The sequence below is a fragment of the Epinephelus fuscoguttatus genome, linkage group LG21, assembly GCF_011397635.1.
Source record: "Epinephelus fuscoguttatus linkage group LG21, E.fuscoguttatus.final_Chr_v1".
Taxonomy (NCBI): Eukaryota; Metazoa; Chordata; class Actinopteri; order Perciformes; family Serranidae; genus Epinephelus; species Epinephelus fuscoguttatus.
In genome coordinates this window covers 29,806,187-29,828,980 of record NC_064772.1, presented here as the reverse complement: position 1 = coordinate 29,828,980, position 22,794 = coordinate 29,806,187, and the positions used below count along the sequence as shown (strand labels likewise).

Sequence of the window (22,794 nt, the reverse complement as noted above, 5' to 3'; positions counted from 1 at the left end):
GTTACAGTCACAGTGTCCCCAAGCGACAATTACAAGATAATAGTGAATGCTGAAGTAATATCACCACAAGTCAGGAAACTGAGGTAGTAATGTCAGTTTGAAAGCCATACCTCGCTGTAGCCACCATAAGGTGACATGTAAGACTGAAGCAGCAAAACACCAGCGGTCTCATTTGTAAAATACTGCATAGGATCCATACTAAAAACTGTACGTACATATAAAAGCCAATAATGGCGTCCGCCAATCAATATTCAACAGTCTACAATCAGGCTCCCACCTCGCCATCTGCTTCGCCAATATCCTGTCTACAAAATGTTAGCAGAGGTCAAAGTTTCTCCCATCAAATCTGTCTTTATAGATCACAACTTTTGCATGGGAGGTGGCGTACGCATCTTTCAGGCCTCCTTTTGTGTGTATGTCATGTCTAAAAATGAGACCTCTGATTTTATGGACTCAAACAAGGGTGCATTTTATTGCTTATACATTTAACTAAGAGGAAGGATGTGCTGTATCTATTTTTCTAGGGGTATATTAATTAATAAAACTAAGGTCTTCATTTCCTTTTTTGTAGAAAACAAATCTTTGGTCAATACTGCAGAGACTGATTCTCAGATTATCCTTTGACATATCACTATTAAGCTTCACTTAGTAAAGCCTGAGTCCTCTAAGCTGGGTGGCTGTTCCTGTTGATCTGCTTGACTTCACACCTGCTTTTAATCACAGCCGATTACAAGCTCCTTCTTGATTTGCAGTGGAGGAACATTAGCAGACCTACATGTGGATGAAATAAGTAATTTTTAAAGACAGAATTTCTTGTGAATTGTAATTCAAATAGTCAGGAGCTGTTAAGCCTTCATTTGTTCAGAGTATCGATTTTCTTAGTGTGTCTTGTGAATTAGCACACGAGTTTGTAGACATTTTGGAGTTGCCTCATGATGAGTACAGTTATCGATCTGACCAGTGAAGACAGCATCAATATGGAGCCTGTTGACATGGACTTGACATGTAATGGTCCTCGGGGCAGTAGCTCAACCCAGCAGGTAATGTTTTATTCCCTTTTTATTTTCAACAAACAGTAACAAAGTTCAGATTCTCTTTCATTTGGTACTCCCAAAATAGATTAATTGTGTCATGATTTTTAGTAATCTGGCAAAGGATACCTGTGCAGATTATCTTGAGCAAAATCTGCACTGAGGTTTAGTCTAATTGTCTTCTGTGTTTTTTAGACTGAACAAGCAGGTGGTGCAGAGCAGCAGACCATGAGAGTTTACCTCAGAGTCAGGCCCTTCTCTAAAGAAGAGCTCTCCGACAATGAGGATCAGGTACAGTACTGGATATGAAAGGTGTCATTCAGTAGCTAATAATAATCTTGACAATAAATGTGACCAGTGTTTTTTTTCCCCCCTCAGGACTGTGTAGTGATTGAAAACAGTCAGATGGTGACACTGAATGCACCAAAGGGTTCTGCCACCATGAAGAGCAGTGAGAAGGGCGTCGGCATGTCATTCCACAAATTCTCCTTCTCACAGGTCTGCTACATTTGAAATAAGTCGTATATGCTTAAACATGTAAGAAGTCCTGGTACACATTCATTCCTAAAACATTTTGAGCTTAGTGGCATTTTAGACAGGCACCAACCACTCTTTCTGTTGGCTTTTTAGATTTTCGGACCAGAAAAGACACAGTCTGAGCTGTTTGAGGACACTGTCAAAAGCCAAATGTCTGATTTCCTGGATGGGAAGAATGCGCTGATATTCAGCTACGGTGTAACCAATGCTGGGAAAACTTACACAATCCAAGGTAAAGATGGACAAACATTTGAATAAGCATTAGTCAGCGTCATTCTTCTGCAAGTCTTAAATATGTCGTGACATGTTTAAGGAACTCCAAAAGAGCCAGGAATACTTCCTCAAGTGCTGGACGCCACCTTCCACTACATCGGAGGCCGTCAGTATGAGGGGATGGACCTGAAACCCTACCTCAGGAACGATGCACAGTGTCTTGATCCTGACCAAGTCAAGCAGGAGAGAAGCATTAAAGCTGCCATTATTGCTTCAGTCAAAGAGGCGAGAGAATTCTATCCAATTTGAGAAGTTTCCTCAGGCTTTTCCAGAAAATATTGCTAAGAGTTTTAAATTAATACCATAACATGCATGTGTCTTTGCTCCCATGTAGGAGTTCGATCCCCTCAGAGCCAGTGGAGGTTCAGAGTCCCTGTCCTGTTCCACTGGCGGCCTCTCATCCTCCTCTTTGTCCTACGATCAAACCGGTAACCCTCACTGATTCTACACATTGAACACACATCATCTTGCATCTTAAAAGCAGTTTATGCTTGCAGTAATCCCTAGTGTGCGCTCATTTAGGGAAGTGATAAACTGTCACTGCAGGATTTCAGGCAAGAGGAGTGAGTGACCTGTAATGATGTCATTATACCTGATACCACTTCTTGCTCAGATGTTTCTGTTTCATTCTTTGGCTTTCACTGGCCTCTCCGTATTCTCCTTTTTAGTGTTGGCAAGCAACCCAACAGAAGCAGGCAGCAGCCAGTTTGCATTATGGGTGGCATTCTTTGAAATCTACAATGAGTGTGTGTATGATCTGCTTCAACCTTCGCTGTGCTCCAAGTCCAAGAAACGTGCTGCTCTGCGAGTGTGTGACGACGGTGCTGGAAATGCTTATGTCAAAGGTGTGAGTGTAACTTCATCATGTCTTCCTAAGCTGGTAGAAACATACCAGCAAAAGCCTTTATGTCGCTTAAAAGCTTAAAATTGATTTAAAGAACAAGGTGCGTTTTAAATAATTTCAGATCTCAGGTGGATTAACATCCAGACCCTGGGTGAGGCCTCTAAGCTACTGCAGTTCGGAAACAAAAACAGAAGTGCTGCAGCCACAAAGATGAACCAGTCATCGAGCAGAAGGTAAATGTTTCATTTCATCACATTCTTTACTTGGTGTCATTTTCTGTTTCCAAAATTCACTCCAGCTTCTGCTTCTTTTTTTTTTTTAACAGCCACAGTATATTCACTATGAAGTTACTGAAGATCGATGGCAGTACAGTTAAAAGGATCTCAGAGTAAGTATCATTAAATTATGATCTAAAAACACGAAAGAACTGAATTCATAATGTATCATATCTTTGTCTTTTGAACCTGTTGTTGCTGCTGAGTCAGTTTGACATCCTGGATATATCCTTCAAACACAGACTGTAGACCCCTCTGTCTGCTTCTCTCTGGAATCACTTTCATTTTTCAAAAAATATGATAATATTTCTTCAGGGAGTGCAGTTAGTTACAGTGTGGGCTCCATGCTTACTCTGGCAACTTGTTGGATCATCACTTATGGGAGACAGTGTCCAACAAAGTTAGAAAATGGTCCCTAACTGACACTGCTCCCAGCAAAATCTGTAGATTATTTTGAGTAACCTGGTCATGATCTCTGGAAAGAGACACTGCTGCCATCTTGTTCCATATTTTAAAGAGAGGGCATACACCTCTACAGTTCATATCTCCAACACTCAGCAATGCACACCAAAACAATTTAGATTAATAAATCACACAACAGGTAAAAGGGAAAATATGTATTTTTGATTTAGGGGTGAACTGCCCCTTTTTTTCAATCAAAAATGTAACCAAACACAAAGACAAGCAACATTTGCCAGTGAAAATATAAACTTGAGAGTATCAGCTAATCTTAAATCATGTCAATGTGTGTGCATTAGAGAAGCACATCTACAACTCCTTGTTTAAATGTCCAGGTGTGTATTTGTGCATCACTGCGAAATGCTTGAAGATGGTGCCAATATGGTGCATAATGCAGTCGTGATGATAATAACAAATGTAATTCATGCAGCATCTCTCTAACCAAGAACGGAGCTCAAAGGGTGTTCATTAGCAACTGAAAAGGAAAGCATAAATTTTAAGTTGAAAAATGCAAAGAGGAGGCCCTTACTGCTCAGAAGTTTGTGCTTGAATAACCACTCTGATAGCATCATGAAAGATGCTGTGATACAGAAAATAACTGATTCTAAATTGATTTGTGCTTCTCAGGTTTTCTCTGTGTGACCTGGCTGGCTCAGAACGATGCAACAAAACCAAGACGTTTGGAGAGAGGCTGAAGGAGGCAGGGAACATAAACAACTCCCTGCTCATTCTGGGGAAGTGCATCACTGCCCTTCGCAACAATCAGACTGACCGGTACAGTTTCTTCCAAATGTGTCAGGTGTTGATTTAAAAGGAGAGCAAGTTTGCATTGTTGAAGTCTTTTTTGTCTGTGTTGTTTGTCAGAATGAAGAGCAGCTACATTCCTTTCAGAGAGAGTAAGCTCACCAAGCTCTTTCAGGCTTTTTTCTGTGGCAAAGGACGAGCGTCGATGATTGTGAACATTAACCAGTGTGCTTCCACCTATGACGAGACTCTCCACGTTATGAAATTCTCTGCTGTTGCAAAGCAGGTTAGTCTGAATACATAATGGGGTGAGAGGCAGCGTGACAATCAGCTGCGTCTCAAACACCACTAATCTTACCGTGCTGTTTGTAGGTTGTGCAGGTGATCCCAGATAAGCCTCTGGAATCTCTGGCTCCTTGTTTGGTCGGCCATGATGGCAAACCTTTGTTGAGGAATGGGGTGATTGACAGCCAGGCCCTGGAGAGCTACCTGTCTGAGGAGGAGCTGCTTGATGAGGAAGATGAGGGAGACATGACTTTGCTGCCACAGAATGTACAACTACTGCTCCGTATCACATTCAAACACGGTTTTAATACATGGCCAACAATGTTGTTAGACAATATGTGGTAAAAATTTAGGATGTGACGTCAAAATTGGGACTGTGTCTAATGCCAACGTTAATCTGATGTAGAATACTGATGACAAATGATGTTAATATTTTGTTTATGTTGTGCTGTTAAAGTTAAATCCAACATTTTCCAAACATCCCAACATCATCTTGAAGTAGAATAACGACATTTGGTTGTGAGGTGTGGAGCCCAAAACCCAACGCCTGCAAAACATCATAATGTTAACGCTCTAATGCCATTAGACATTTAAAATATCGTAAACTAAGTTTCAGTCCAACCAAAATCTAACGTCTCTCCAACATAGAAGTCCCGATGCCAGCTTCATCTAGCTCCATTTTCAGGTCAAAATTTTAATTTGACCAAATACACAAAACTAACATTGCATCTGCACCAACTGTACTTCATGTGTAGCGATCATTAGCAAACATTAGTGAGCTAACACCCCATACTAAGATGGTGAATGTAATATTACCTGCTTGATATCAGCATGTTGGCATTGTCATTGTGAACATGTTGACATTCATTTTTTAGCATTCAGCATAGTTACGCTTAAATACAACCTCATGCTCACAGGGCTCTAGACTCCATTTATTCACTTATTCAGATTTGATAAGTGGTAGTTTTTACTAATCAAATACAATAGTTAACTTATTAACTATTTAAATATTTAACCTTCAGTCATTACAAGATACACTGTGTGGATCTCCAGTAAATGTTCTACTCTTCTAGGAGCTTGTGAGTATGATTGAAAACCTACGAACAAAACTCCTGGCTGAGCGACGAAGAAACCTGGTTCAGGAAATGGAGATCCGGAAGGAAATGGGAGATGCCATGTTACAGCAGCTCATGGAGAGTGAAGAACTCCGCAGGTAGGTTACTTTTCCTTGTCATCTGCAGAGGAAGGCTGGTAATGAATCTCTGGTATTGTATGCCAACAGATCAGCAGTCATTTCAGCAACATTCTGCTTACGTAATCTCTTGTTAAAGATGTAACCAGACTTGTTGGATGAGGTTTGCTTTAAATGTTTAGTCGACAGATAGAAGAGCTGAAGGAGAGCTACCAAGAGAAGCTGGAGAACACTTTTGAGATGTACAAGGATGCTATCAAAGAGCATGCCTACCAGAGTGCTATGAACAATCTGGAAGATGACTACGTACCTCTGGATGAGTTCATTGCCGAACAGGAGAAAGTGGAGGTATGTCATTAAATCAGCTGTTACCAGGTCAAGAAAAACTCGCCCACCTAACATTTTCAAGTGGTGTTATTGTTGGTACCCGAGGGCCCCTGGGCTAAGTTGTGCAAAAGGCATATCTCATTGTGGCAGTTTTGCCTCTTTTTTTGTTGTTGCTTTATGTTTCTCTGCAGTTCTCAGGCATCTTTTTGTGCTTTTGTATCTCTTTGAGGTAGTTTTGTGTCTTTTTTGGTCATTAAATGTTTCTTTATAGTCATTTGGTGGTTGTTTTGCCCATTTTTGTTGTTATTTTGTATCTCTTTGCAGTTGCTTTGCATCTCCTTAAAGGGATAGTGCACCCAAATTGAAAATTCAGCCATTATCTACTCACCCATATGCCGGCGGAGGCCCTGGTGAAGTTTTAGAGTCCTCACATCCCTTGGGGAGATCGGCGGGCAGAGCGGCTAGCATCCAAGCACACAAAATTGAAACCACAAATTATCTCCAACATGCTCATCCGTAGTGATCCAAGTGTCCTGAAGCTGCAACATAAAAAGTTGTTTCAAAAAACGTCATTTGAACTCTGTTTTTAGCCTCACTGTAGCCTGTAGCTCTGACTGCTTCTCTGTGCTCCGCGCTCACGTGTGCGCGCTCAGGGTGATCGGTGATCTCTGAAGAGCAGCAGTCTCGTTAGTACTGATGTCCAGATTCTCAAGTGCAGGCATCGCCAATTCCCAGTCTGAGCAGCAAAGACTTTCCTCATCCGTTGGCATTGCTTTGCATTTGAAACAACTACACCACCAGGTTTCCAGTGCTTGACTCCGGTATTCTGCGGCTGGCTGAGGGTTAGGCTCATGAGCTGCGGCGGCTGCTTCGTCCAGGAGCCTGAGTTCCGCGTCCATGTACTCGGGCTCAAACAAATATGGCTCAACAAAGAAATGCTGTTCCTCCTCAATTTCAAAGTCTTCAGACATGTTGGGCTGTCCTTTGCTAAAAGACCGTAGTGCAAATTATCTTTTAGCTCCGTGGTTACCGTTGTCTCTCCCTGCGGTGCACGTGTCACGTGATGTAAACATGGGTGAGCAAAGTTCATGCTTCGCTGGTCTCGCGCAAGCGTGCACATGGAGCACAGAGAAGCAGTCAGAGCTACAGGCTACAGTGAGGCTAAAAACAGAGTTCATATGACGTTTTTGACGTTGACGTTTTTTGTTGCAGCTTCAGGACACTTGGATCACCACGGATGAGCATGTTGGAGATATTTTGTGGCTTCAATTTTGTGTTCTTGGACGTTAGTCTGGGGCGCCGTCAGCCATTAGTTGTGCTAGCCGCTCCCCCCGCCAATCTCCGCAAGGGATGTGAGGACACTAAAACTTCACCAGAGCATTCCTCAGCATGAGGGTGAGTAGATAATGGCTGGATTGTCATTTTTGGGTGCACTATCCCTTTAAGGCCATTTTGAGTCCCTTCCTGGTTTGCACCTGTTAATTTGAGTGACATTTTGCAGGTGAAGCCCAGGGTGTCCCTGACATTTTGGGCCCCTGGGCCAGTGCCCGGCAGACCCATTTAGTAATTCATCTATGTTAGTGTCACTGTCACAAAAACAACCAGATTTTGTTTTCCTCAGAGCCTAACAACTACCACAGTTTCCACACAGTTTCAGCTTCCCTTGTTTTGCCATCTGCCATTTCTGCTACTGGGGATAGTTACTGCAAATAACTTATATTGATACTCTTTGGTCACTGAGTATACGTACCAGAAGAAAAAACAAAAAGGCTTCCTTCCTGCACTTCCTTTGTGCCATAAATCAAGCCTTCATTTCAGTTGCAATCAGAATCAAACACTGAAAGCGATGCTCATATTTAACTAATCTAAAAACCCAGATGGTGTTATTACTCTAAAGCCTTTACACTGTACAATCAACATTTACTTAAAGGAACAGTGTGTAAGATGTAGTGGCATCTAGTAGTAGGGATTGCAGATTGCAACCAGCTGAAACTTCTCTAGGTTAGAATTCCTTCAGTGTTCATTGTTTAGGAGGTTTGTACTTGGAGCCGAGTTATTCCCAGAGGTCTCTTCCTCTCTAAAACAAATGGACCAGGTGATTTAAACCAGTAAAAACACTGAATAAGCAGTTTCATGTTAAAAAGAAATCGTTTTTCTGTTGCTCATGCCACGGTGGGGCCCTGTCTAGAGCCAGTGTTTGGCTTGTCCATACTGGGCTACTGTAGAAATGGGTGATTATACACTAAACAAAAACATATGTATTGTACAATATTCCATGTCTACCAATACATTCCTCTAAATCAGGGGTCTGCAACCTTTGCCATTAAAAGAGTCATTTTTGACCAAAAATAATTTGAAAAAATCTGTGTGGAGCCGCAATACATGTTTGAGCCTTATAATCAAGGTAAATAGCCTATTAAGTCTAAATTAGCGTATACTTATGGTCTAAATAAGCATTTGTTAATATGTTTTACCACAAGGTGGCCACTGTGCAGGGCACTATTAATAATTATCTGGTACTTAAATTTTGCAGAGCTGGCACTGAGAGCAAACAAATCTGTCCACGCACTACTACATTCTCTATTTTATTCAATTTACTTTTTTGGATTTGGCATCCATAGCTAACCAGCCACTGCTATCGAGGTTCAGCAACATTTGGATTCATAGAATGAATTTCCATAGACTTCTTTTCTCAAAGGCTCAAGGAGCCACTGGACAGGGGCTAAAGAGCCACATGTGGCTCCGGAGCCACAGGTTGCCTACCCCTGCCCTAAATCCTAGACACTGGACCTATTAATAATGAGTTAAAGCACAAAACTTGTCCGTTTCAATTCTAAGTTAACAGAAATGTTATGCAGTCATACACTGTTCAAACTTCCATAGCTTTATTCAGTTGTTAAATTGCAAATAGTCACAATGGCTTCATAGTAATCAGGTTTTGTCTCGTTATGCCATCAGAAATCTCAGATTTTTGGGTCATCAATGAAACCTTACATGTTGTCTCTCACCAACTGTGTAGGTCCTGAAACGTAAAGTGTCAGAGTTGGAGACCTTAAAGTCAAGTATCAGAGGAGTGTGTGCAGCTCCAGCGGTGGACCAGTCGTGCCAGACTCAGCCATCTAAAGGGACCGAAGCAGCAGGTTAGCATACGGTCGATTCATACATATAGCTTAGCATCTTCTTTTGGCAGGAACAGCCCTTGGGGATCAATGAGTGGTTCTGTATTTATTTATTTATTTATTTATGATATAAATACGCTGTCTGTCTTTTACTGAGCTCTCCAAAGCAAATTCCCAACCATTTTTGTTGTAAGGGCATTAAATACCACTTTTTTTCCACAGGGGATGATCGATTGAAATGGCTTTACAAAGAAAAATGTGCCATCGAGAGGATGTGTGAGGATAAACAACAGGTAACAAGGAGAACATTTTTGTCATGTATCTCAATTAAATATCGTCCCAGTCTAGTCATGTGATCACTTGCTGATTTTTTTACATTTGTTTGGTTCAGCTGATTTTGTCCTTGGAGAAAAGGCTGATGGAGCTTAATAAAACACTTCAGCAGTTCAGAGATGACTTCCTGGAAAAGTCGGCTGAGTTGGAGACTCTGCAGAAGAAGACTGATGATCAGGTGAGGGGATTCAAAGTCGGGGTACATAAGTGGGCGGCACATAAATAATGAAAAACAACCTCAAATGGCACAAATAAAACAATCGTTTGAATGTCTGTTCTTTTTTGTTCCCATTAAGACAAAATCTATGGAGGCCATCCTGCGGCAGAATGTTGAGAAGGACAGGGAGATTGCTGACAAGGACAGGGAGATTTCCTCGCTAAAGACAGAACTTGCCAAGCTCTCCCAGAAGTCTCCTGTGCAGCCCAAAACCAAGCGAGGCCTGCTTGCCAACATCAGGGAGGCGGTGACGTCTCCACGGAAGGGAGCAACCAGCCGAACGCTCAGGAAAACACTTAGGAATGTACACCACTAAAAAGCCAAGCCAAGAGATTTTTAAAACGTATGGACAGTTTTAGGGTACAGGGGAAAAGAAACGGCAAGAGTGTTTCATTATTTTATTCAGGTCGAATATGTTTCTTTATATATTTGTTTGTTTTAATAAAATTAAATTGCTCAAACTTATCAGCATTAATTCCATTTATCTGCTCTTTGACATCATCACTTCCTCCAGTTATTGTGACTTCTACTCAAAGCACCACTGGTATGATGTCATGTCATGACCACAGCATACGCATGTGTGGTTTCATTTCTTATAATGTGCATTTCCACATAGAAACCGTGTTATACATGCATACATACACCGCTATAGAAACATCACGCCAGAGAGTTCATGCTTTGAACACACTGAGACATATCAACCTGGTTAAATGAGGCCATCCATTACCTACAGCCCGAGGGACGGTAAACCATAAAGGATGCTGACAGGACAAAGAACCCATGTACAATTTAAAATTCTTAAGTGCATCACTATTTCATTTGCTTATTTGTCCCTTTATCAGCAAAATCTGTTCATTCTTCCGCAATACAATATAAGACAAGTAATATTTCCTTCATGCTTATAAAGCATCTGTTTTGTAGCATTTTTACCTTTACAGTTGAGTAAATGAGGTATATCGTGTGTGGTGTGTGTGTGATGTAATAGAACACAGCCTCCTCTCAGTTAGTGAAAGGGCCATTGTAGTGGAGACAGCCAGCTGCTCTTCTCTCTCTCTGGTCTCAGTGATAGTTAATGAGATTAGCTGTTCGTCTTGACCTGCGTCAGTGCAAAGGGGTCAATCACAGGATTAGCACCTTACTTAAGACTTCTATCAATTTATTACCCTTTTCCCCCCAGACTTTCCCACTTCTGGCTCTCTGCGGGACATTTCTCAGCCTCCAAAGCATGCTTAGCACCTGTAATTGCAATTTCTTCATTGGAGTGGAATATTGCAGCGCATCATGCGGCTCTGGGACTGAGTCCATCTCAACCATCGGCCATTGAATGAAGCATCTTCCAGGGGAGGAAGAGGAGCAGGGGCAGCCAGAGAAGTGAAGGGCAGCTGGGCTGAAATCTTGCCTGCTGTGGCAGAGTCTGAGACTCTGGACAAGTCATCCTCATGCCACTTGTAAATAACAAAGTCGGCGATGATTGCACAGTTGGCACAGATAAGGCTTTGGTTGATGGAAAGGCTCAGGTGGATTCTTTGATAAAGGTAAGCTGCTGTGTGTGTTAACAGTTTTTATTGATGGTGTGACCGACATACAGAATGTAGTGGTGCAATTCTGCTGTACTGTAGTTAAACTTTGTTGTTGATTTTACAGTTGAATAAGCAGATGCAGGTTGCCATGTAATACATTTTTAAAAAATGTAATGTCATAAAACACCTTTGAGATTGATTTAAGCATTCTTACACAGTAATTTTCTCAGCAAATGTTTGTTACTTGTGAATTGTTTACAAAATGAAAGTTAAATATTGAATTAAAGTGTTACAAAAAGTTGAATATATATTGCATCAGCAATAATTACATCATTTTTTAACCCTTTTTAACCCTTGTGTTAATATTTCACAGACTAAACATACACAAGACATCTAAGCATCCTGTTTTTCTCCCCCGTGGCTAAAAAAGCACTCTCACTGAAAAGAATTTCTTGGTCCACTGCATCTTTGTAACTGGTCCAGTATCTGTGTTAGATAATGCCATGGCCATGCCTGGCATTTTGGCTGATGGGAAGCAGTTTTAACTATAGTTTACTATAAAAATGTAGCTGTAAATCTCTTTTAATTAATTTATATGATGTCATATGTTTTGCACAGTGACACAGTGGTAGTTTACAATCACATTTTGCTCAATACTGACTTAGTATTTGTTTGATATGCAGGTTTAAGTCATGTACTAACAACATATGGAAAGTTCTAAATGTCAATTAATACATACAGTACACAAGTAATATAAACAATATAGCATATGTTGTTGTCATTGTCGTGCTCCCTTCTCATCTACCCATGCTCTGTGCGGACAAGGTTGCTTTGGCTTATCTAGAAATAGATCAATGGTAATGGGATTAATTGTAATATTTTTCATTGAAACCACACCTGCTAATCCTCCAGGACTAAGCTTACGTCTATTAATAAAACATTTTTTACTCAAGGCTTGCAGTTACAATATTAGTTGATTAAATCTTTTTTATTTCTTTTCCCCATACAGGTGGTGGCATGTTATCGGCACTTGGCCTCATGTGTTGGTGGGTGCACAGACAGCTTGCAGCTCCGGGATGAGCTGCGACAAACACGAGAGAAGGCCCAAACGTTGGCCATGGCCATCTGTAGTCATCTCACCTCACATCTCCGAAACAAGAGCCTGCCTGAGGAGCAGCGCAAGGAGATGGAGCTCCTCTGGGTGGCCTTCTCCTCCAGCTTAGAGCTCCTACATGTTGATATGTGTAAAGTTTTCAACATAGGGGACATCGTCTCTCTGGCTAACACTAATACCCTGGTGCAAACTGGCCTACAAGGTAAATTATAGCCCTGCCTCTCTTTTTGTTAATGCAAATAGTAGAGGTAGATAAGTCAAGGGAAGCACATCAGGTAAATAATTAAAATGAAATCTTAGTTGAGCATCCAGTATGAAAACTTTATAGGTAATTACAACACATATTATAGTAATCCACAATATAGTTCTTTATAGTAACTCTTTTCGTGATTCATTGAGATGATAATGAGTGGCAACAAGATTATTTGTGTATCTTGCAGTGATATCCCCCCATGCACTGTAATATTTGGGGGGAAACACATACATGTAAGTAGCTGATACAAACCTCTTGAATATGTATTTGATTCTACATAAATGTGTGAACAGTCTGATATGAAAGTGTTCATCTAACATCATAATTATGCAATTCTTATATTGATTTCATGGGTGCTTTTTGAGCAGGCATTAGACTTTCCATAGAAAAACAATTAGTAACAATAGGTCAGATTTTGTCAACATATGGTTATATACACTTTGATAAATACACCTAGCTACAACTGATGCAGACTAATAACAGTCATGCAATAAATCCTACCTTTATGAAGATTATAATGTTCCAATTTTTCTTGAGACTATTTTAAAGGGATGAGTATGGTCATTTTTGAGGATGTGCTTTGTGGTGTTGTTGGACTATATTGCATTATACACTGATCTCTATTATTCAACCTCATTGATATGAATGATAGAAAATGGTAGAAACACGTGAACATCTTCATGAAGATATGATTTATAAATCCATTCGCCAAAAAAAGAAATAGGTTGATTGTATGTTTCTGCAAACCATGAATTTGTTACATTTGCATATTATTATGTACAGTAGCAGGTACGTTTCAACAACACTGTGGTTAATGTGCGGCTAGGTTTAGGCACAAAAAACATTTAATTATGGTTAGGAAAAGATCATGTTTTAGCTTGACATACCAGGTTTTGGGGGCACAATTCCCACTGTAAAAGCAGTGGTGTCTCTGTTGAAAAAACAACCACTTTTCATGCCACAATCCCTATTGGTAACACAGGGACGTGCTGCTGCATAACACCTATGTTTAGTGCCTAAAAAGCCAGTGGAAGCACAGGGACGTGCTGCTGTGTAACACCCACAGTTGGCGCCTTAATACCTGCTGGAGACACAGCAACCTGTTGCTAGATAACACCTACATTTTGTGTCTAAAAAGCCCCTGGAAACATAGTGACGTGTTGCTATTAAACACCTATACGTGGTGCCTAAAAAGCTACAGGAAGCAAAGGGACATGTTGCACCCATGTTTGATGCCTAAAAATCAGCTGGAAACATAGCAACATGTCACTACATTACACCCACATTTGGTGTCCAAAAAGCTGCTAGAAACACAACGATTGGTCACTACAAAATACCCATCCTTGGGGCCTAAAAAGCTACTGGAAACATAGGGACATGTCACTGCATAACATCCATGTTTGATGCCTAAAAAGCCACAGAAAAAACAACAATGACTAGCTAAATCACAAGTGATTTTGCCGTTTGTTGTCTGGAAGAGTGGCCTGCAGTGGTCTACAGCTTGACAGGTGTCTTGCTCAGGTGACATGCCATTCACAATCACCTCCACCTCCCAATGACAAAGCCAGTTCATACACCACGTCAGATGTAACCTATTCGTGATTTGCATAAATGTACACTGCCAACAAATGTTCTTCCTTTGACTGGACTGGATTAATTACAGGACTGTTATATTAGGTTGCATTGTTTTTTTACAGCATCAAAACCAGTCCAATCATGTTTGACTGACTGAAAAGTGAAACTATTTCACCACTTTTAATTTTGGTGATGCAGGAGGAGGCACTGAAGTTGCAGCCCGGGCACTCAGTCTACCAGACCTGAACCAAGCTCAGAGCCCAAACCTCCCTGATGGGCTGGAGAGCCAGGAGCGCTGCACCATGGAGCAGGAGATCAGCCATATTAACCACATGATCGATGACATGGAGATGAAAGTCAACGTGTTGCGCTGGATGGTGGAGCCCCATGGGCCACAGTATGCAGAGCCGCTCAGCAGCACCGACAGCGCCTCTCTGGGTCTGCTCTCAGTGGACGAGGAGCAGCCTGGACATCAGCCTCTTTGCCAGCGCAGTCAAATCTTTGTGCTCTTATTGCTGTTTGCTGTTGTTTTGGTGGGAGCCACTTTATCTGTCTGTGTTTTCTTTTTCTCGTGAGCAAAAACCTTAATACACTCAACTTATTTTTTTCTTTATAGCCTCAGTAAGGCTCCAGTAAAACTACAGTAGTTTTATCTTTACACACTATTTCCATAAGAGTTACATTTTGTAATTGCAGCTATGTTATCTACTATATGCATAGATAATTTGGATAAAGATACACTGACATGAATCTGAATGCAAACCAGTTTGCCATTTACTGCAGTGAATCCAAAGCTGCCATATACTTTAAACTATCTTTGTTGAACAAAGTGACAGTAAAGAAAAACATGGTTGCCAGTTTGAACTGGTTTAAAATAAAAATAATGATTACATTATAGGGAAGGTGGATGGTTTTACTTATCAAACTGTAAAAAGATTATATTTTAAAAGATTATTTTCCTTTTGTTCCTAAACAGTATATTATCCTTTCCTTAAAAAGTCAGAGAGGCACTTGTCATGTTTTATTCCTTGTTGCCATGAGAAGATATAGGTGATGATGCATTGTAGTTCATAACAGAATATTTGATTCCAATGACTGAAGCTATTTTGATTCAGTGTTATTTAACATGTATATAATCCATGCTGTAGAGGACTGACAGTGTATACAATGTAGTTATGCGTTATAAAAGTATCAACTTTGATATGACGCTGTGTTGTTTTCCATTCATTTTTATTGAGTAGCAACTGGGTAATGCAACAAATTGTTGTATGCAAAGCAATGGGAAATGTACAGAATTCATAAGCCATCAAACTACTTATTCTACTTTTGTCTTTAAACTTTCAAACAGGTAACAATCTTTTGAAAGTCTGTGAGGCTTATATGGCTTTTGAGACACTGTATAACTTTATTACGCCTTGTTATGATCAAACAAAACTAATGGTGAGATGACAAAATCTTTTGTGATGTTGAGAAAAAACAACCCGAAAAGAATGAGGAAATACAAACTTACATTTTTTCTTTATATTATTCTATCAATATAGACTGAACAATCTAAACACAACCATTTTGTTTTTGCTCCCAGTTTTCAAAAGTTTAAGTCAGAGATCTAAGAATTTTCTATGCACTAAATGGATATATTTCGCTCAAATTTTGGACGCAAATGTTTATTGTGACCATCCCAAGGCACACCTGTGTAGTTATAATGCTGTTTAATTGGGATCTTGATAGGTCAAGGATTATCTTGGAAATGTAGAAGTACTCACTAGCAGAACAACCACCACTCCACCCAGTTTGGTCTTGGCAAGGTGCTGGAAACATCATCAACATAAGTCCAAACTGGCAGCCACAAGCTCTGATGAAGGTCTAATAGACTGAAAGCTCAATGATAAATTGAAACACTGCATAGATGTGGAAATCTTCTCTACCAACAAATCTGTGACTGAAAATAGAGAGAAATATCTTCCATTGAGTCCATAAAAACTTAAATCTTTAATTTAAACCTGAAATAATGGAAGCATACACAAAATTGTTGTGTTTAAATTTAGTTCAGTGTATTTGGGCGGCCATTTTGAACATATTTGAATAGCCTACATACAGAAGAAGAAGAAGAAGTAGAAAAAGAAAAAGCATTTACATTAAATAAGATTTAAAAAATGCTCCAGTTTTATTTGGAAATAGTTCGATGTCTTTAAACCGGTGTGACTTCTGCTGCCACCCTACAATGAAGGTGAGGTTTGTGACATGTGAGCTTTAATTTGAAGAGTCTAACCGGAAGTGTGGGAGTTTCCTGTCATTCTGTGCCTCATTGTTTCTAACTGGGGGAAAAGTTGCAGTGCAGACAGAGATATGTTCAGGACTTTGACAGACAGAAGGTCATCTCTGCTGCTGGAACATAAGTCTCAACAATGGTCCTGAAACAGTGTCAATCGCGACTCAAACGTTTTGGTGCTAACCACCCAGAAAAGTGGTACGACCTTTCTTTACATCAAGACAAAGTTAGCAGTTATGTGCCAACGACCATTTCCCCAGCTGTCAACACATCTCCGTGTGTCCGCTGCATCATCACATCACCCTTTGGAAACTATGAGCGGAGAGGAAGAGGAGCTGGACTGAAGACAATGCACCTGTCTGCGGTTACACACATATGCACGAGAGGTAACAATAACGTTTACCACGGTGTCTTAAACCCGCTTAGGAGCTGTAATAGCCACAGTTAGAGCTTTAATTCAGTACATAATTAAGTGACACAAACTAAAGTTAATTATTTTCTTGTGTAGACAGCTACGTGCCCTTTTAATACCTCCATGCAACACTTTTTAATGGATGCTCGTCAGACATTGTCACAGCTATCATAAACCGTTAATGTCCACACGCGATTTGATTTATCCCTTTATGGAGTGTCAAAATAAAAGTCCTCTTCCGGTCTGCTTTTGTGGAGTAAAATGTTAAGATAAACCTATGGCAGGGGTCAGCAACCTTTAATTTAAAAAGAGCCATTATAGGTCTAATTTTTAAAAATCTATCTGGAGCTACAATACATATTTGTGCCTTATAGTACAGGTGACACAGGCTAAGTAGGTTTCACCACAAATTTGTTACCCTCCAGTGGGCTATTCATGATTATTTGTAACGTTTAACTTTGCAGTGTTGGCTATGAAAGCAAACAAATCTGTCCAAGCACTATTAAATTCTTGATTTTCCTCTGAGTTTTTTTCTTACTTGGATTTGTAATCAATAACCAGCCTGGCTAGGGAGACTCAAAACTAGCCCTGCTATTGAGATTCCCCCAAATCTAGGAAAAGGCACCAGGCTGTAATATGATGCACATTTCAGTTGATGAATGTTTGAAGAAAGATATCTGCACATCCAACTGTGTCAGATGCAGGTGTGTTTGAAAATATCACTTGAGTCCAATTCATAATACACGGCATAAGAGTACACACTGTTGAAAGCTGCAAGGGAGATGTGTTCATTCATTAGATCAATGTTTTTTGTAAATAATCTTGTAAAGGGACTTTATTGTGTAAGGGGCCTGAGGTTTCTCCTATGTTTTTCTTGTTCCCTGGTTCTTTTGTTTGTGGGATATGTGACACATGGTGCACAGGTTGTTGTCAATTATTGAGTAACACACCCACAGCTGATTAATTTCTCCACACTGTGCACACCTGTGAAAAGGGTGGAGCAGTTTCTATTTAAACTCAGTGTTGTCATTAATGGTGTTAAACACTCTTGCCTTTCTAGCTACAACAATAATAAATGAAAATGAAAATGTTAAAAATAATTGTTACTCATTTCCGTATTTTTTTTTTTTTTTTTTTTTTGTCAAAGCCACATAGAGCCGCTGAAGAACAGCCAAAGAGCCGCATGTGGCTCCAGGGCCACAGGTTGCCTACCCCTGACCTATGGGCCTACTTGCAACGCTACCAGAGATGAAATAAATACATTAATAGTAACTGTCCAAGGCACCAACTTCTACAGTGACAAATCTTTACAACTAACTCAGTGTTACATATTTCTAAAGCCGACCCTGAAGCGAAATCTGCAGTGTTATCAATAGAAACCTCTGCCCACATCCCACTCTGTATTTACATAATATACCCCATGGCCTCCATTTTTCCTAGTGTGTCACCACCACAGTGTTATTGTTGTGTTATTATGTGTAAATGTTTCATCAGTTAACTATCTATAGATTGTTTAGCTGACAGTTGTGAATTTGGTTCAGACTGCTCTTACCCGTCACTTACCCAATAGTCTGAGATTTTCACAGTACGTTAACTGTCTCAGAAAATATTGCGGTTTTACGGTAGCATGGTATCACAGAATTCATATTATTGTCAGTCAGAATGACCCTTAAAGGAATAAAAACAGGGGTTATTGTTGGTTGAATAAACATTTTATTACCATAATTGAAACTTAAAACCATTTTGTTAATGGAAATATGTGTAAAAAGTCTCCCATTTGGAAATAACTAAAGGTGAAATTCAACATCCAGTTACATTTTTTTTCAATATCATAGTGTGGTGACTGTCGTAAACCAAAAATTTAACAAGTACTCCAGTCCATTAAATTAAACTGTCCAGAAGAAGTTTCTCTTTTGGGTGACGTTCCCATTTAATGCAAAAAATATAAATCCAAAAGAAAAGGGTTACATACCAAATTATGTTGCTGGGTTGAAAACAAAATGCTGGCATACGGTAAGAACCGCATGCTTCCACCACCGCTCTGCTCTGACTGCTGATAATCAACAAACCCTTTAACACCTGTGAATGTGAAGCTGCCAATTACCTGTGTGATTAACTTAAAATAGTATCAGAGTGAGACCTCCCTCCTCTAGTGGTAAAAAACAAACTAAACACATACACATAAACAATTAAACTATGAAATGGCTCCTACACATAGATAAGTAAATAGTGTATATTGCAAAAACACATGAAGGGAAAAGTAATATATTCTCAACTCCAGTGTCCAGCTAATGCTTAATTTCTTTGATAATCACTTCCATGTTTTTACCATTGATTTCAGAGCTGAGTTCCTCCATCAAAACCTTCCAGTATTTGAAACCCAACGTACCAAAGTCTGAAGGCAGGAGGCTGCTTTTTGATACACATGCGGTGGTGCGACTCTTTGAGGAAAATGGTTTGGCTTCTTCTCTTACTTCAATAAATTATTTAATTAATTAAAATATTACACAGCTTTGTTAAATACAAACCGTTGACTTTCCTCATAAATGCACTTTTCATAAACAGGCTTTACGACTCAGCAAGCTGAGGTGATGGTTAATGTACTGGTGAGGACGACCAGCTCTAACATGGAGGTCATCTATAACGACATGGTAACCAAAGTGCAGCAGGTAAGGAGGAGGTGTGTTTGATGTGCGTTTACTGTAAATACAGAAGAAAGCACTGCGTCCGTGTGTTTGTTTCTCAAAGGCTGCGCCTCTAGTCCTGTAAATGTCACTGAAACAAGAGCCTTGTGCTCGTCTTCCACAGCACATTTATTACAAAAACACACAGTTAACTAAGCAGCGTAATATGTGCATGGTCATGTCCAAGTGCAAATAGTAGAAACAGCCCCTCAGAAACTTCCTGAAAAACTCAAACATTCACATTGTTTTGTGGACATATCAATAGCAGCAAATTAAAATAATAAACAATAATATGATGATGTATGTGATTGTGATGTAGTATTATTTGTGAATCTAAGGAATCTGGAGTATGAGAAGAATTATACCGCATTTATCTTTTTTTAATTCACTTTTATACTTTTTTAGTTACAAAAATAGAGAAAAAAAAGATAAAGAATAAACAATTTAGCACAGATTTGAGTGTACAGATGTTGTTGTTTGTTTTTTCATTTATTTGAGTGCCTTATTAGTTAAAAAACAACCAAACCAGTTTGTAGGACCAAAGTCTCTAGAAAGAAACTCCCACGCTGTCAGGATTCATGCAGGATATGTGTAGGATGTCTGGTTCTTCTCATATTCTTCTCAAAGGGGTCTTTTTTGTGTCCTGATGAATAATTGTCTTTGCAGTACTGAGTTTTTCTTTCTAACTTTTGGATTGTGTGATTTTTGGCAGGAGATCATGTTGCAGCAGGTGATGTCTCAAATAGCAGCTGTAAAGAAGGACATGATAATCCTCGAGAAGAGCGAGTTCACTACGTTACTGGCAGAAAATGAGGTAAGTGTGGTCATCAGCAGACTTGAGCTGTTTCCTAAAAGTTATTTAAATTATTAAACATCAAACATGAGAAACCCACACCCTCAAAGGTACAAGGAGGCTGAACAAAACCACAACATCTAGTTAAAATGCAACACAAAAACACAGTTATAATACATGAACGTACAATTTTCAATATTGGTATTGTCAAAATTCTATCAAAAGTATCAGTATAGAATTTTAAAAGTTTGTTATCGCCTATCCCTTGTATTCATGTCCTTGTGCTTCTGTCTCCTCTGATTTGGATTAATATGACTTAAGATGTCCAATATTCTAACATTTCCCCCAGAAACTGAAGATCCAGTTATTGCAGCTCAAGGTCCAACTGGCTGTAAGTGCTCATTCTAATGTAGTCAAATCACCTTATTTCCAGGTTTCATGGTAGTTTTTATTAAGAAGCATTTCATCATCTTTTTATCCATTCAAGATGTTTTATCAACCAGTAGTTTTGCTGTTATTTATTTAATGTGTACCTGAATTGCTGCCCTGCAGGATGTCATGAATAAAGTGCGCTCAGACACTATTATCGACATGAATTTGGAGAAAAGTCGTGTAAAGGAATTGGTAAGTGTTGGAGAACAAGTGTATGAAGATCAGTTGAGTGAATGTCTAATTTTCTTTTTTTTTTCATCCTGACCTAGCCATATATTATATACACTCACTGGCCACTTTATTAGGTACATCTGTTCAGCTGCCTGTCAACACGAATAGCTAATCAGCCAATCACATGGCAGCAACTCATTGTGTCAAACATTTCTGAATCCTACACCTTATATTTCTCCTCTGAACAAAATACTATGTATCATTTTCAGAAAGTGGAGCACGAGAAGATGCTTCTAGAAACACGAACTGAAATTATGGAAATGGTTTGTATACGTGCATTACACCTACATTACATGCTTACTGTCTGATTGCATCTATTTTTAATTCATGATAATCTACATGTACACAATGTACAATCACAAGTCAGACAGTGTTACAGTAGAAAGTGTCAGGCACAGCTATGACAACAGTTCTTTTCGACGAGCCTGTACAGTACTGTTCCTTACATTATTTCTTTGTTAACGTACGAATAGAAGCAAAAACACCAATAGTAAAGCTCTAATAAAAGCTTCTGAAGTGTCAGTGATACATGTCTGCTGGGGCTTTTATTTAATGCTTCCGTCTAATTGCCTTTTTTACAGACTGCAGAGCAAGATCGTCATTTAACTCAAACCAACATGAAAATAGACACTGAAGTGGCTGGTCTGAAAACCATGTTAGAGTCTCATAAACTGGATACTATAAAATACCTTGCAGGTAAGACATTGTGCATTGTTATGTAGCATCAGCAGTCATGGCTTGAGGATTTGGGCTGCCAAGTAAATACTTTTGAATACTTTGCATTTATTCTAGTCTTTATTCTAGTGGGGAAGAAACCATTTTTAAAGTGGGTCAATATGGGTCCAGCTGGAGCAATTTAAACATTAAAGTAGAACAGTACATTAAAGTGCTAATTTTGAGAGCTCCTGTTTAAACTAAGTGAAAGTAAACTGAATTTTTAACCTTTCAAAAGTAGTTATCAAACATTGTGCAGAGTAAAAATGAAGTAAGTGAGCTATCACTGTTACTAAGTGACGCAAAAAGACTAATGATTGAACTGTTTTTGTCTTTCAGGTTCAGTGTTCACCTGTCTCACTGTGGTCTTGGGTTTTTATCGTATTTGGATGTGAGCAGGACTATGATTTTCATACAACCTCTGGTGACACTTGAAACTTTCAGTGCATCCTCTCAATCAGCAGTCTGAGAACAATTCTCTTTCATTTTCAGAAAGTTTATCGGTGCAGCCTTATTCTTTTCTCAGAAGTAGGAGTTAGGAAAGAAAGGCTCTGCCACCAGATCACTGGTGAAAGTTTTTTAGATAATAAAATTTTGATTCTGAAATTCCTTTTTTTAGCTGCCTTTGATTATAGTTGATAAATATACTTATTAAAGGTTTTGTACAGTCTAATTGTATTCAAAGGGAATTTGCTGTTTCCTAAAGATATTCAAAAAATGTGTAGACAATTAAATACTGAACTGTTATTGAAATCGAAATGAAACGTTTAAATTGACAAACGTTTGTATTTATTTTTTTTATGTGTATATTAAGCTGTAGATATTGGAGAGAAATCAGTGTAAGGGTGGGTCAGTGTGACTCTTAACCATTTCACTATTATTACAGATATTTAACCTGTGTCTGTCTCTCTATAATATTATAACATGATTGATTAATGTATATTATTTGAATAAATTGAATTGTCAATAAATGTAAACGTGCCTACAAATGAAGTGTTTAGTTTATTTTTCGTTAATCATTTAGTGTATGAATAAAGTATTTTTATTTTCTTTATTTTGGCTAGCATCGTTTTTTTCTACTCAGTTTCATGCAGATCTACTTTGAGAATGTGGTGGACTTGTATTACTGTTCTATTTCTAAATTGTTTAATAAAGTTCTAA

At 39.2% G+C, this 22,794-nt stretch overlaps 3 protein-coding genes across 3 annotated transcripts; all 3 read left to right on the top strand.

The window, feature by feature from the left end:
* Positions 1-671: 671 nt before the first annotated feature.
* On the top strand, positions 672-10,037 carry zgc:56231 (uncharacterized protein LOC406257 homolog). The gene is made up of 18 exons (XM_049565077.1): positions 672-1,040; positions 1,227-1,322; positions 1,410-1,529; positions 1,662-1,800; positions 1,882-2,066; positions 2,176-2,269; positions 2,510-2,686; positions 2,807-2,918; positions 3,011-3,073; positions 4,047-4,193; positions 4,284-4,449; positions 4,536-4,715; positions 5,522-5,661; positions 5,823-5,988; positions 8,987-9,107; positions 9,309-9,379; positions 9,478-9,597; positions 9,716-10,037. Exons 1-18 carry the CDS (start codon positions 933-935, stop codon positions 9,950-9,952), a joined length of 2,442 nt encoding a protein of 813 aa, XP_049421034.1. The 5' UTR covers positions 672-932; the 3' UTR covers positions 9,953-10,037.
* A 969-nt stretch (positions 10,038-11,006) lies between these two features.
* LOC125881826 (regulator of G protein signaling 9 binding protein) lies at positions 11,007-14,708 on the top strand. Its single transcript, XM_049565195.1, has 3 exons — positions 11,007-11,171; positions 12,166-12,472; positions 14,297-14,708. Exons 1-3 carry the CDS (start codon positions 11,076-11,078, stop codon positions 14,671-14,673), a joined length of 780 nt encoding a protein of 259 aa, XP_049421152.1. The 5' UTR covers positions 11,007-11,075; the 3' UTR covers positions 14,674-14,708.
* A 1,700-nt stretch (positions 14,709-16,408) lies between these two features.
* mcur1 (mitochondrial calcium uniporter regulator 1) lies at positions 16,409-22,622 on the top strand. Its single transcript, XM_049565014.1, has 9 exons — positions 16,409-16,753; positions 19,121-19,234; positions 19,345-19,448; positions 20,176-20,277; positions 20,606-20,647; positions 20,809-20,880; positions 21,129-21,182; positions 21,501-21,615; positions 21,973-22,622. The coding sequence occupies exons 1-9, from the start codon at positions 16,504-16,506 to the stop codon at positions 22,026-22,028; spliced, it is 909 nt and encodes a 302-aa protein (XP_049420971.1). The 5' UTR covers positions 16,409-16,503; the 3' UTR covers positions 22,029-22,622.
* Positions 22,623-22,794: the final 172 nt, after the last annotated feature.